Here is a 10,451-nt window from a genome sequence, read left to right as displayed (position 1 = left end):
CACACCTTGAACTGGAAGCACAAAGCAGAGAGAGATTTAGGAATCACACAAGTCTTTATAAACTCTTAAAGCCCATCTCTAGAGCCAACTTCCTCCGAGGTCATTCCTCCTGAGCCTCCCAAACTGTGTGGGTACCAAGCAGTCCAGTGCCTGAGACTATGAGAGACATTCCTCATTCAAACCAAGATCTTCCCTGTGGACGCAGAGCTGGACCTGAGGGCAGATCTGAAGCAGAGTTGTTCTGAGGGGACAGTGAGCACCAGAGAAAAATTTCCTTCTTTACTGAGAGCCTAGAATTCTGCTGAGAGCTTGGAGTAGGCGTGAATAAAGGCCGATGACGCTGTGCTCTGGGTGCCTGTAACCCAGCACTCAGGAGAGGCAGGGCCGTCTCTGAAGAGCAAGGCCAACCTGGCTGCATAGCAGGATCTTGCTCACGTCAGAAAAGAAGAAATGGCACCAAGGAATAAATACTCTGTCATTTATATGCTAAGGCGGCGGGGCTCAGCCTTCCTAATGCTGTGACCCTTTAATACAGTTCCTCCTGTTGTGGTGACCCACAGCCATAAAATTATTTTCTTGCTAATTTTTATCTGTAGTTCTCCTTGTGCTGTGAATATCTGATACACAGTAATTGGGTACTTGTGCCCTAGCAATGTTTTGTTTTTCCGGATCTTGATCTGGTAAGGCATACTTTCTTTCTTTTTCTTTCTTTCTTTCTTTCTTTCTTTCTTTCTTTCTTTCTTTCTTTCTTTCTTTCTTTCTTTCTTTCTTTCTTTCTCTTTCTTTCTTTTTCTTTCTTTCTTTCTTTGTCTTTCTTTCTTTCTCTCTCTCTTTTTTTTTCTTTCTTTTTGTTTTTTTTTTTTTCCGAGACAGGGTTTCTCTGTGTAGCCCTGACTGTCCTGGAACTCACTCTGTAGACCAGGCTGGCCTCAAACTCAGAAATCCACCAGCTTCTGCCTCCCAGTGCTGGGATTACAGGCCTGCGCCACCACTGCCCGGCCTAAGACACACTTTCTATTATGGAGGTAACACCCCTCAAATATCCTCTCTTGACCTTGTGGCTTGACCTCCACTTGACCAGTGAGCTTGAATCTCAGTCACTAGAGTTCTGATAAACAAACTCTTGTGTGGACAGTCTTGTCTGTTGCTTAGGCAGCAGTGACCCTTATCACAATGGGGTTCCCCCACCCAGTCCTGAGATAATAAGAATCCAATAAATTACTTAGGCAAACTGCGACTCCTGCCCCAGTGTTAGTGAGTGTTCAGGTTAGTATCCCCCTCTAGGGTGGAGGTGTCATGCTTTATATCTTAATGTCTCTCAATATAGATATGTTGATTAAATTCCTCTCCTTCCTCTCTACTAACAGTTGGCCTTTTGGTTTCTGGGTCAAATGATGGCTAGACACAATTCGTTGGCGCTCTTGCCATGCCCCACTGTGCTCTGAGTGCACCTGAGAGACTCCTATGTGTTAGAACTGGAGGCTCTCAGAGTTTCTTCTTGCATGCTTGAAGGCGTCACTGAGAAATCTGAATCAATGTGTCGGATACCATGGATGTTCAACTTCTGTTGAGCTTGTTTTAGACACACCAGCAGAGGGCATCAGATCCCATTATAGATGGTTGTGAGCCACCACGTGGTTGCTGGGAATTGAACTCAGGACCTTTGGAAGAGCAGTCTTAACCACTGAGCCATCTCTCCAGCCCCTGTTGGAAGATTTTAGATTCAACTCCCATGGCAAGGGGGCTGTTTTTAATCAGATGCATTTGATACTTGATGTATCACATTGTTGAGGAAATCATGGTCTACTGTTTATTTCCCCACTCTTTATGTCCTCCTTCTTTGCATTAAGTCTTCTCTCTGCTGTCTTGAGGCTGAGATACTTCCTGCCCTCAGTCCTTTGGATGACCCTTCCTATTCACTCTGCAGCCAGACCATAGTCTAGTTAAATCCCTCCCTGACCACCTTCTGCCTAATAGATGCAGTATCTTCTGGGCGTACTCATCAGCACAGATCTTTGTGAGTTGCCTGCCTATGAGGGTCTGTTATTGTTGTGTTCCTCTTGGTCCTCACTTCCTGCTGTCATTCTCTCCTCAGTCTGGCATGATTCCTTGATGTGCCAGCTGCCCCTCACGTCGTACTTACACTGGAGACTCAGTGTACATTTACTTGTCCACTGACGGTCCAGTTTGGTGAACCAGCAAGTTACTTACAGGACTACGGATGGGAGGTGAATCAGAAATGACTCAGAGAGCTGCATCACCAAAGCTCGCCCTAGCACCGGTGACAACTCAAAACTGGGAACACTGCCCAGCCTGCAGGCAGCTCAGCAGGCTGCAGAGTCCTTTCCAGGCACCTCTGTGCTACACCTCTTCCATGCAGCTCAGGTTGTCTGAAACCTCTGGTCAGCTCTGCTCCTATAGTTTACCCCATCAGGGAGGGGCCTAGTGAATCTGGTCAGTTTCAGGACTTCCTGAAGCTACTTTGAGTTATTTACCTTCTTGCTTTGAGAAGGCTAGGCTAACTCCAAGACAAGCTTCAAATGGACAGTTCAGAAGACTGGGCCTAAATTGTTTCCAAGAACTAGGCAAGTCCAGGCCTCAGAAGCTGCCCTGTCTTCGGTTCTGAGGCAAGGACAATGGGTCAGCAGCAGTCTCCAGACTGCCCAAGCCACAGACTCCAGGCCCCTAGGCCCCGGCAATGGTTCTGCAATGTCCCTGGAGAAGGAGCAAGATGAAGGTCACTTACCCTAGAATGTCTCTAAAGTGCTTTAAATTGGTCTTTCGAGCTTACTTTGGGATCTTTGTAAATGGTAGACGCCAGCAGGCTGGACTTCTGCAGAATAAAACACTTTTTGTGTTTGCACACTATTTGAATCTGGGGTATCACTTCTTCAGCAAATCATGGACACTTACATTTGGGGTCCTTAGAGGTGTGAGCCAGCTGGAAGGATCAGTTCTATGACTCATTCTTTTGCAGCTTCAGGAGTGTGTGGCCAGTGTGAGGGGAGGAGAGAGGAGGGGAAAGGAGGGGAGGAGAGAGGAGAAGGGGAGGGAGGGGAGGGGAGGGAGGGGGAGGGGAGAGCAGAGAATGCACTGTTGGTTCTCAATTGTGCTTTTATGGCTGCTCTCTCTCCAGGCATTTCCTTCACTCCAGAAAGCACACTGGGGTGAGGGAGTGACACTGAGGAACAGCCTCTGGCCCAGGCCATGAGTCAGTCACCCCTGCAGACACTGTACATGAGTCTCACACCCCAGTTGACACTGTATGAGTCTCACACCCACACCTGATGGAGACGCTACTCTGCCACTCTGAGGAAGACTACCACTCACTGAGAGCCTTGCTGCCCTTTAGCCAGGGACAAGATTTTTACATGGACTCAGTTTTAGAATATTTATTTATTTACATAATTAGTAGAAAGGAGTTCTTAAAAATAATTATTACATTCGCTTTTAGAAATAATAGAAAATAAAACTGGCTAGAGTCATGGCCCACACCTTCAGAAAGGCATATCCGTCCTTTCAGAGGAGGGATTTTTTGCATTGCTCATGATGGAAATTTGTAAGCAGCTGCTGACAGAGGGTTAGCGCTGCAGATGGAAGTAGGAGCCCTTCTAAGCTTTCCATATTTTCTTTGTGATCACTATTTACTTGTGAGTCCAGTGGAAAAGGTTCTGAAAGTAAAAAGCACCTCAAGTAAAATCAGACTGCACCCAATGAAAGCTACAGGCTTATCCCTGAAAGATGCTGACGGACTAGCCAGAGAAGCCACTGCAAGCTAAGATGCTATAAATGCTTACCCGAATCTAATGCAGTCTCACAGCAAAAGCCACGCTATGTTCAGAAACCTGTGAGTGCTTTGCTATCATTGGAACCAACATGAGTACTGCGTGTTAAGTGTGCAGTCTAACTTCCAGTCGCTGCATTTGCTCTGACAAGGACCTGTGTAATCCCAGCACAGACTTCTGAGATTTTGTCTGTACTTCAGGTGCACAGCAAAACCCAAACCTGAAACTTTAAACAAAAGTCCCCTTACTATTACAAAGCCCCAAAGCCTATGCTATACTAGAATTTAAAGGATATGCTGACCGATTTATATTTTCTGAGCTGTAATTAGGATCCTCAGGATTTGTATATGCGTACAAATATTGCAAAGTGTTTAAGCTGATAAAAACTTTACAAAATACAAATAATGCTTTACTATAAAAGTTTCAAATTCCAAACACGAGTCAGCACTTTAAAAAGGCCAGAACAGGAGGTCAGAAGCAGGCCTGTGTCCCCTCTCTAAGCGGCGAGCTGTTCATCGCAGCCAGCTCGTATTCAGCTGGGTCTGGTTCTTGATGCTGGTGTCCATTTTGAGCACTTCTCGAATGGCCATGGTGGCGTAAGTAGAAGGAGGAAGAGAAAAGTCCATCTTCAGAGCCCTGTATTTGCCTTCTGCCAGGCAAGAAAGGAGAGCATGGTCAAAGGCTGACGGTAGCTGCAGGCTGGCCAAAGGTCGCGGGGATCCCCCAAAAGCTACGCCTCTCTCTTTATGATTCCACGCCCCACGGGTCCTCGGAGAAGGAGACCCCACAATGAGAGCACAGGAGTGTGTGGAGCAGCGAGGAGTGGTGACTTTACTTAGGGACCCTGAAGAAGAGGGCGGGCAGGCTGGCAGAGTGGCTCACCAAGGAGAAGCACCTGCCGCCATCATGCCTGGTGACTTGAGTTTGATCCCTGGAACCCAAAGGGTGAAGAGAAACAACCCCCCAAAACCATCCTCTGATCTCCCCATGTATGTGACGTGCACGCAAGACCCACAAGAAAACACTTCACATGCACTGATTTACCCGAAGCAAAGACTGGTGGTGGTTTTCCCTCTAGGTTGTCCACATCCGTGTTGAAAAGTGGGATTTTCGGATCATCATATGCAACAACTTCCCTTGAAAACAGAGAGGTGAGACCGAGTGAACATCGGAAGGGGCGCTAGGCTCGTCACTGTCCCCCATTTGCTGAGTGAGGCGAGCACGCAGGCTGACTGGCAGGCCTCCCCACGGCTTTACAGTAGCGCAGAAACGGCGCTGGACGGTGGAAAGGAGGAGGACCGCTTTCCTAGCCTGGCAGCCATCACTTTGTATGGACAAGGTGGAAGTAACCACGGCATCCCCATTTCCTCCACCGTGGGCATCGCAGCCATCACCGAGGGATGGCGCTCGAGTGTGGACGGTAAACTCCAACTCTGACAACTTCATGGCCACAGTCAGGAAAAGAAAGACAGCCAGGAAAGAGAATTTCTTAGAAATGGGCAACTAGTTCAGGATTTCATTTTAAAGTTAAAAAAAAACTTGAAAAAAAAATAGTATAAATACCAAAGGTATCTTTGAAAATATTTTTTAACTCTAATTTTACTTTGTATGTATGAGTGTTTTGCGTACATATTTGTCTGTGTACTGGGTGTGCAGTGCCCAAGGAGGTCAGAAGAGGGTGTGGATTCCTGGGACTAGAGTTACAGACAACTGTGCGCTGCCACGTGGGTGCTGGGAATTGAACCTGGGTCCTCTGAGGAGAAGCCAGTGCTCTTACTGATGAGCCATCTTTCTAGTCCCAGAAGCAAATGGAAGTTTTACAGAAAAAGGCAAGAAAGCCCATTTTCTCTTGTTTATCTATTCAGTAAGTCAGGGATTCCATCAAAATGCGAGAGAAGTAACTTTCACTGTATAGAGTTCACTGTAGCGAACTCTAAGTTGTTGAGCACTTGAAAAACAAAAACTGGCGGCAGCAGTAACCGCGGTAAGACAGGCAGGTGACAGCTATGGAGCATTGTATGCTAGGTTCTGAGCACAGCATGACACACACACACACACACACACACACACACACACACACACACACACACACGCAAACACTTGTGACTCCAAAGAAGCCCCAGCTCTGGTGCGGCTCTCGCTCACCAGCTGACACTCTGGGGCCGGATGATGATCTTCCGGTAGGCCCCCGACAAGGAGTAATCTCGAATCGTGTGTCTCATGTTGTCGATATCCAAGTTGTCTGCGGCAAGCATTTCCCTGTAGGCCTCGCTGACTAGGGCAAAACACAAACAGGTAACTGAAACACAGCCAGCCTGTCAGCAGGTTACCTTGAGCTAGCGGCTGACTCGACTAGAAATATTGTTAACAAGTCTAGGCAGACTGCCCCAACCAAGTTAGTTAACTCTAGGGACGTAGTCACCAGGCCTAGGAAGGTAACTCCAGCTCTACCTCAGTCACGCTGTGGTTTTACTTATGTAATCAGCCACAGGGATTATGGCATAAAATTTCCAAGCTAACTTCAAAAGGCCACTTCACATGGACTTTCTAAGTACAATTTATACACAGTGACTCCAAATGTCTAAAAGTAGGAGACCCAGGCAACCACCTGCTCAGCTCAGCTCACAGGACCTAGCTTGCTTGCTTGCTTTCTCTCTCTCTCTCTGTCTCTGTCTCTCTCTGTCTCTCTCTCTCTCTCTCTCTCTCTCTCTCTCTCTCTCTCTCTCTGTTTTTTCGAGACAGGGTTTCTCTGTGTAGCCTTGGCTGTCCTGGAACTCACTCTGTAGACTGGGCTGGCCTCAAACTCAGAAATCTACCCACCTCTCCCTCCCAAGTGCTGGGATTAAAGGGGTGCACCACCACCGCCCGGCTGGAACTTACTTTTATGTTTGGGGTAGATAACATCAAAGCCAGGCAAAGGCATCACCACATCATGAATGGAGTAGTTACTAACATCATCTTCCTCAATATAGGTAGCTGTGGCTGCAAATCCACAAGTAAACATCAGGTTAAGAACAGACATTTTTCATAAATTCAGGTTCCTAAAAATTATACACATCTAGGTGGGCTGAAGTACAGGGTGTCCAGCTGCAGAAGCCCAGGTGCTTAGATCTTTCTTTTTTCAATCAGAGCGAAATCTCATAAAAATCAGAATACTTGCCAGTAGTACTATAACAGGACAAAGCAGCACACTGTAAGGTGACACACAGTAAATGTGTCATAGTGCACAGGATATGAGCACTTCTTTTAATTTTTTTTCACTTTTTGCATATGAATGTTTTACTAGCATATGAGTCTGTGCACCATGTGTGGGCAGAACCTTGGAGGCCAGAAGAGGGCGCTGGACCCCCTGAAAGTGGAGATACAAACAGCTGTGAGCCACCATGTAGGTGCTGGGGACTGAACCTGGCTCCTTTGGGAAAACAGCCAGTGCTCTTTACAGCTGAGCCCAACTCTAGATTCAACCTAGCTCTGCCCTCCTCTCCTTCCCTCTCTCTTGTCTTTTTAAGACAGGGCTTCTCCCTGGAGCCCTGGCTGTCCTGGACCTAGCTCTGTAGCCCAGGCTGGCCTTGAACTCACAGAGATCCTGCCTCTGCTTCCTGCGTGCTGGCACCACCACAGCCTGGCAAGCATTTCCACTGTGAATGCTTTGGCCCACTCTATGCTCACCAGTGCAGTTCGCTGCAGGCTGGCGTGCACCTGAAGAACGTGCCGATGGCACTCTGAAACACTCACATCCATGAATAGACCCAGACTGAATGTTTATAAAGGACTTTTAGCCAATACTGGCCCAAGGTTATTTCTGCTACACTTAAGCTGGAGCCCAGACTTAGCTGTTTATTCAAAACACAGACTTTTTTCCACCAGCGATACAAACTAGCAGCCTGACCTCATATGGCCTTTCTATCTCCCAACTGCTACACATCTCTTTCTTGACTAGTACCATACTGGGTTCCGAATCACTGTAATAAAATATCCACCTCCTAATTAGCTGCACAACAACAGACAGCAGTGTTCCACATCTTACCTCCTTTGAGAACAAGGTCTCCGGGCACAGGCCTCAGCCCATACTCCTCAATTCTTCTGCTCACCATGTTATTCCATACATAGCTCTGGTAACTATGGATATACATTAAGCGATTGTTTCTGGGTATCTGCAGAGAAAGGAGAGACAGACAAAGGAACAATTCTGAACACTTCAAGTGCTATTTTACCAGATAGTTTGCTCATTTCGTGGTAATTCTAACACAAGAAACTCACATTTCGTATGTCAAGTGGGGCTGGGAATGTGGCTCAGTGGGGAAGCACGTTAAGGTGTCCTGAATTACACACACACACGGGCTACGCTTACCAACAACGCTCCCCTTTTCCTGAAGCCACACTGGCAACCTCTTAGCACTTCCTGTCCGGCTGCCTTCCTTGGGCAGTTGAAAGCTCTAGTGAAGACACGGCCATGGACCAGGATGGTCAGCGGGTGGAGGCACTTGTAGCCAAGCCTGACTACCTGAATGTGATCCTCAGGGAGGGATATACTATAAAGAGAGAAGGGACTCTCACAGTTGTCTGACCTCCACCTGTGTACGTAGGGGAACGCCTGTGCACGGCATGAGCGCAGATGCAAACAACAGCTTTAGAGGAAACTACCACACAGCGGGTTCTGAGAGGCTAAGCTCCCACTCAGCTACATTAAATGTTTCCCATAGATACTTTCTCGTGTCTCTAATGTCAACAAAGGCTGCCAGCATTTCCCACATTAATCTGCTTTCGGGATCGGAATGAGGCACACCCTAGGAAATTCCTCAGAAGACCACTAAGGATTCTTATTTTGCTGTTCTTTCTTTCTTCTTCTTCTTTTTTTTTTTTTTTTCCGAGACATGGTTTCTGTTTAGCCCTCGCTGTCCTGGAACTCACTCTGTAGACCAGGCTGGCCTCGAACTCAGAAATCCACCTGCCTCTGCCTCCCAGAGTGCTGGGATTACAGGTGTGCGCCACCACCGCCCAGCTTTGCTGTTCTTTCAAGATCATTTCAAGATTACGTTTCCAAAGCACTGACCACCTCTGAGTCACCGCCTGACTTCACAAATTGCACTCACTATGCCAAATGCAGAGACTATATTCTTCATTCCATATTTGGAAAGTCCTCGAAGCAGCTGCCCTTCCACACACCTTTTGACGGGCAGCTTTTTGAGAGCAGAGGCTGGGTCTTTGGTCTTGGCCCACTCTTCTCTGCATTTCACCAAGTAACCCTTCTCAGCTGTGGAAGAGAGAAGGCACAATTAAACGTCCCAAAAGAAACCACGCGACACTTAAGACGCTTCATCAGGGACCTAAAACTGGAAGAATCTTTCCGTGTAATGGAGAAGTTCACAGTCGCCCAAAAGCAGACGTGGAACCCTCGGGAGTGCACCTCTCTCTGTCATCAGTCAGAGTTAGTAGCACTCATCATTACCGCAGCTAATCCAGCACATAACAAGCTCTGAAGGCAGTTTCTCCTTCTCTTGCTCCTGTCCTGTCAAGGTTAATGCTTTCTTTAAAAATAAAAACTTTTTTTACCTTGTAAATGAAGTTACCTAAATCAAGCATTATTTTTAAAAATTTAGAAACTACCAATTAAATCCCTCCTCTATAGGGTAGTTTTAGAGATATTTCCTGGAAATTTTTTTTCTTGGAAAGTTTTAATCAACTTTTTAAAAATCCTTAAGGTATTTTACCAGGATTATATATTTCATTATACCACACTTTAGCAAAGCAGCCATACATATGTTTCCTGTAAGTCAGAGAATTTGAAGTAACCATAGAGAAATTAATTTACTTCAATTATATTCATCCATGTGTGAATAAAGAGCTAAAACTAGGATACAGATTTTAAAAATTCAATCCCATATGCTAAACCATGAAAGTAAAATAGCACGGCTGGAGAGATGGCTCAGTGGTTAAGGGCACTGTCTGCTCTTTCAGAGGTCCTGAGTTCAATTCCCAGCAACCACATGGTAGCTCATAACCATCTATAATGAGATCTGGTGCCCTCTCTGCTGTGTCTGAAGACAGCAACAATGTACTCGTATATATAAAATAAACAAATCTTTTAAAAAATAGTATTAAAAATCTGAATATAAAAAGATGATCAAGAACTTTAAAATAACAGTTACTTTTACTTAAAGTGACCACATGAATATCTAGCTATATATTCTATGCCTTTTATTTTTACACAAATCTTTCTCACCTCCAGAGCGGGGTTTCAGTATTAAATCCATGACTTCTGTCCAGGAATTCTGTAGAATCGCTCTAGAATTAAACAGTATTTACATACATACAATAAGCTTTATATGCTCAAAGTAGCATTTCTTAGTTTATTAAATTTGAAAGGATGCAGTAAGATGATACAGATTCAGTGGTCACGCCTACTGTAAAATGAGTGCTCATTCCTCATGTAGAGGACCGGATTCCCAGGGCCTAGCCTCCACTGCGCACAGCTGCCTCTAACTCCAGCTCCAGAGGACCTGCTGCCCCCTTCTGGCCTCTATGTACATTACACTCAATATGTACAACCCTACAAACACATGCACTTAAACATTATGTTTTTTATATCTGTTCTGCTGAAGACCCGGATTCCATTTCTGAATGTCTGGTCATATACATGACACCTATATCATCTCTTCCAGCGGG

General features: G+C 45.9%; 1 protein-coding gene across 2 annotated transcripts in view; it reads right to left on the bottom strand.

Moving 5' to 3' along the window:
- Positions 1–3,377: 3,377 nt before the first annotated feature.
- Pus7 (pseudouridine synthase 7) overlaps positions 3,378–10,451 on the bottom strand; it is a 39,007-nt gene continuing 31,933 nt past the window's right edge. Inside the window, exons 10-17 of one of the 2 annotated variants that reach the window (XM_052173055.1) lie at positions 10,009–10,070; positions 8,952–9,039; positions 8,137–8,317; positions 7,813–7,939; positions 6,666–6,767; positions 5,931–6,060; positions 4,830–4,921; positions 3,378–4,434 (exon numbers count right to left, since the gene is read on the bottom strand). In XM_052173055.1, coding sequence (XP_052029015.1) covers positions 4,298–4,434; positions 4,830–4,921; positions 5,931–6,060; positions 6,666–6,767; positions 7,813–7,939; positions 8,137–8,317; positions 8,952–9,039; positions 10,009–10,070 — 919 coding nt within the window. In that variant the 3' untranslated portion in view covers positions 3,378–4,297. Of the gene's footprint in view, positions 4,435–4,829; positions 4,922–5,930; positions 6,061–6,665; positions 6,768–7,812; positions 7,940–8,136; positions 8,318–8,878; positions 9,040–10,008; positions 10,071–10,451 lie in introns of both variants that reach the window. The other variant, XM_052173056.1, reaches the window with a different exon arrangement.

This window comes from Apodemus sylvaticus, chromosome 2, assembly GCF_947179515.1.
Source record: "Apodemus sylvaticus chromosome 2, mApoSyl1.1, whole genome shotgun sequence".
Taxonomy (NCBI): domain Eukaryota; kingdom Metazoa; phylum Chordata; class Mammalia; order Rodentia; family Muridae; genus Apodemus; species Apodemus sylvaticus.
Note: the sequence above shows the minus strand (reverse complement) of the source record. Positions and strands in the feature narration are given on the sequence as shown.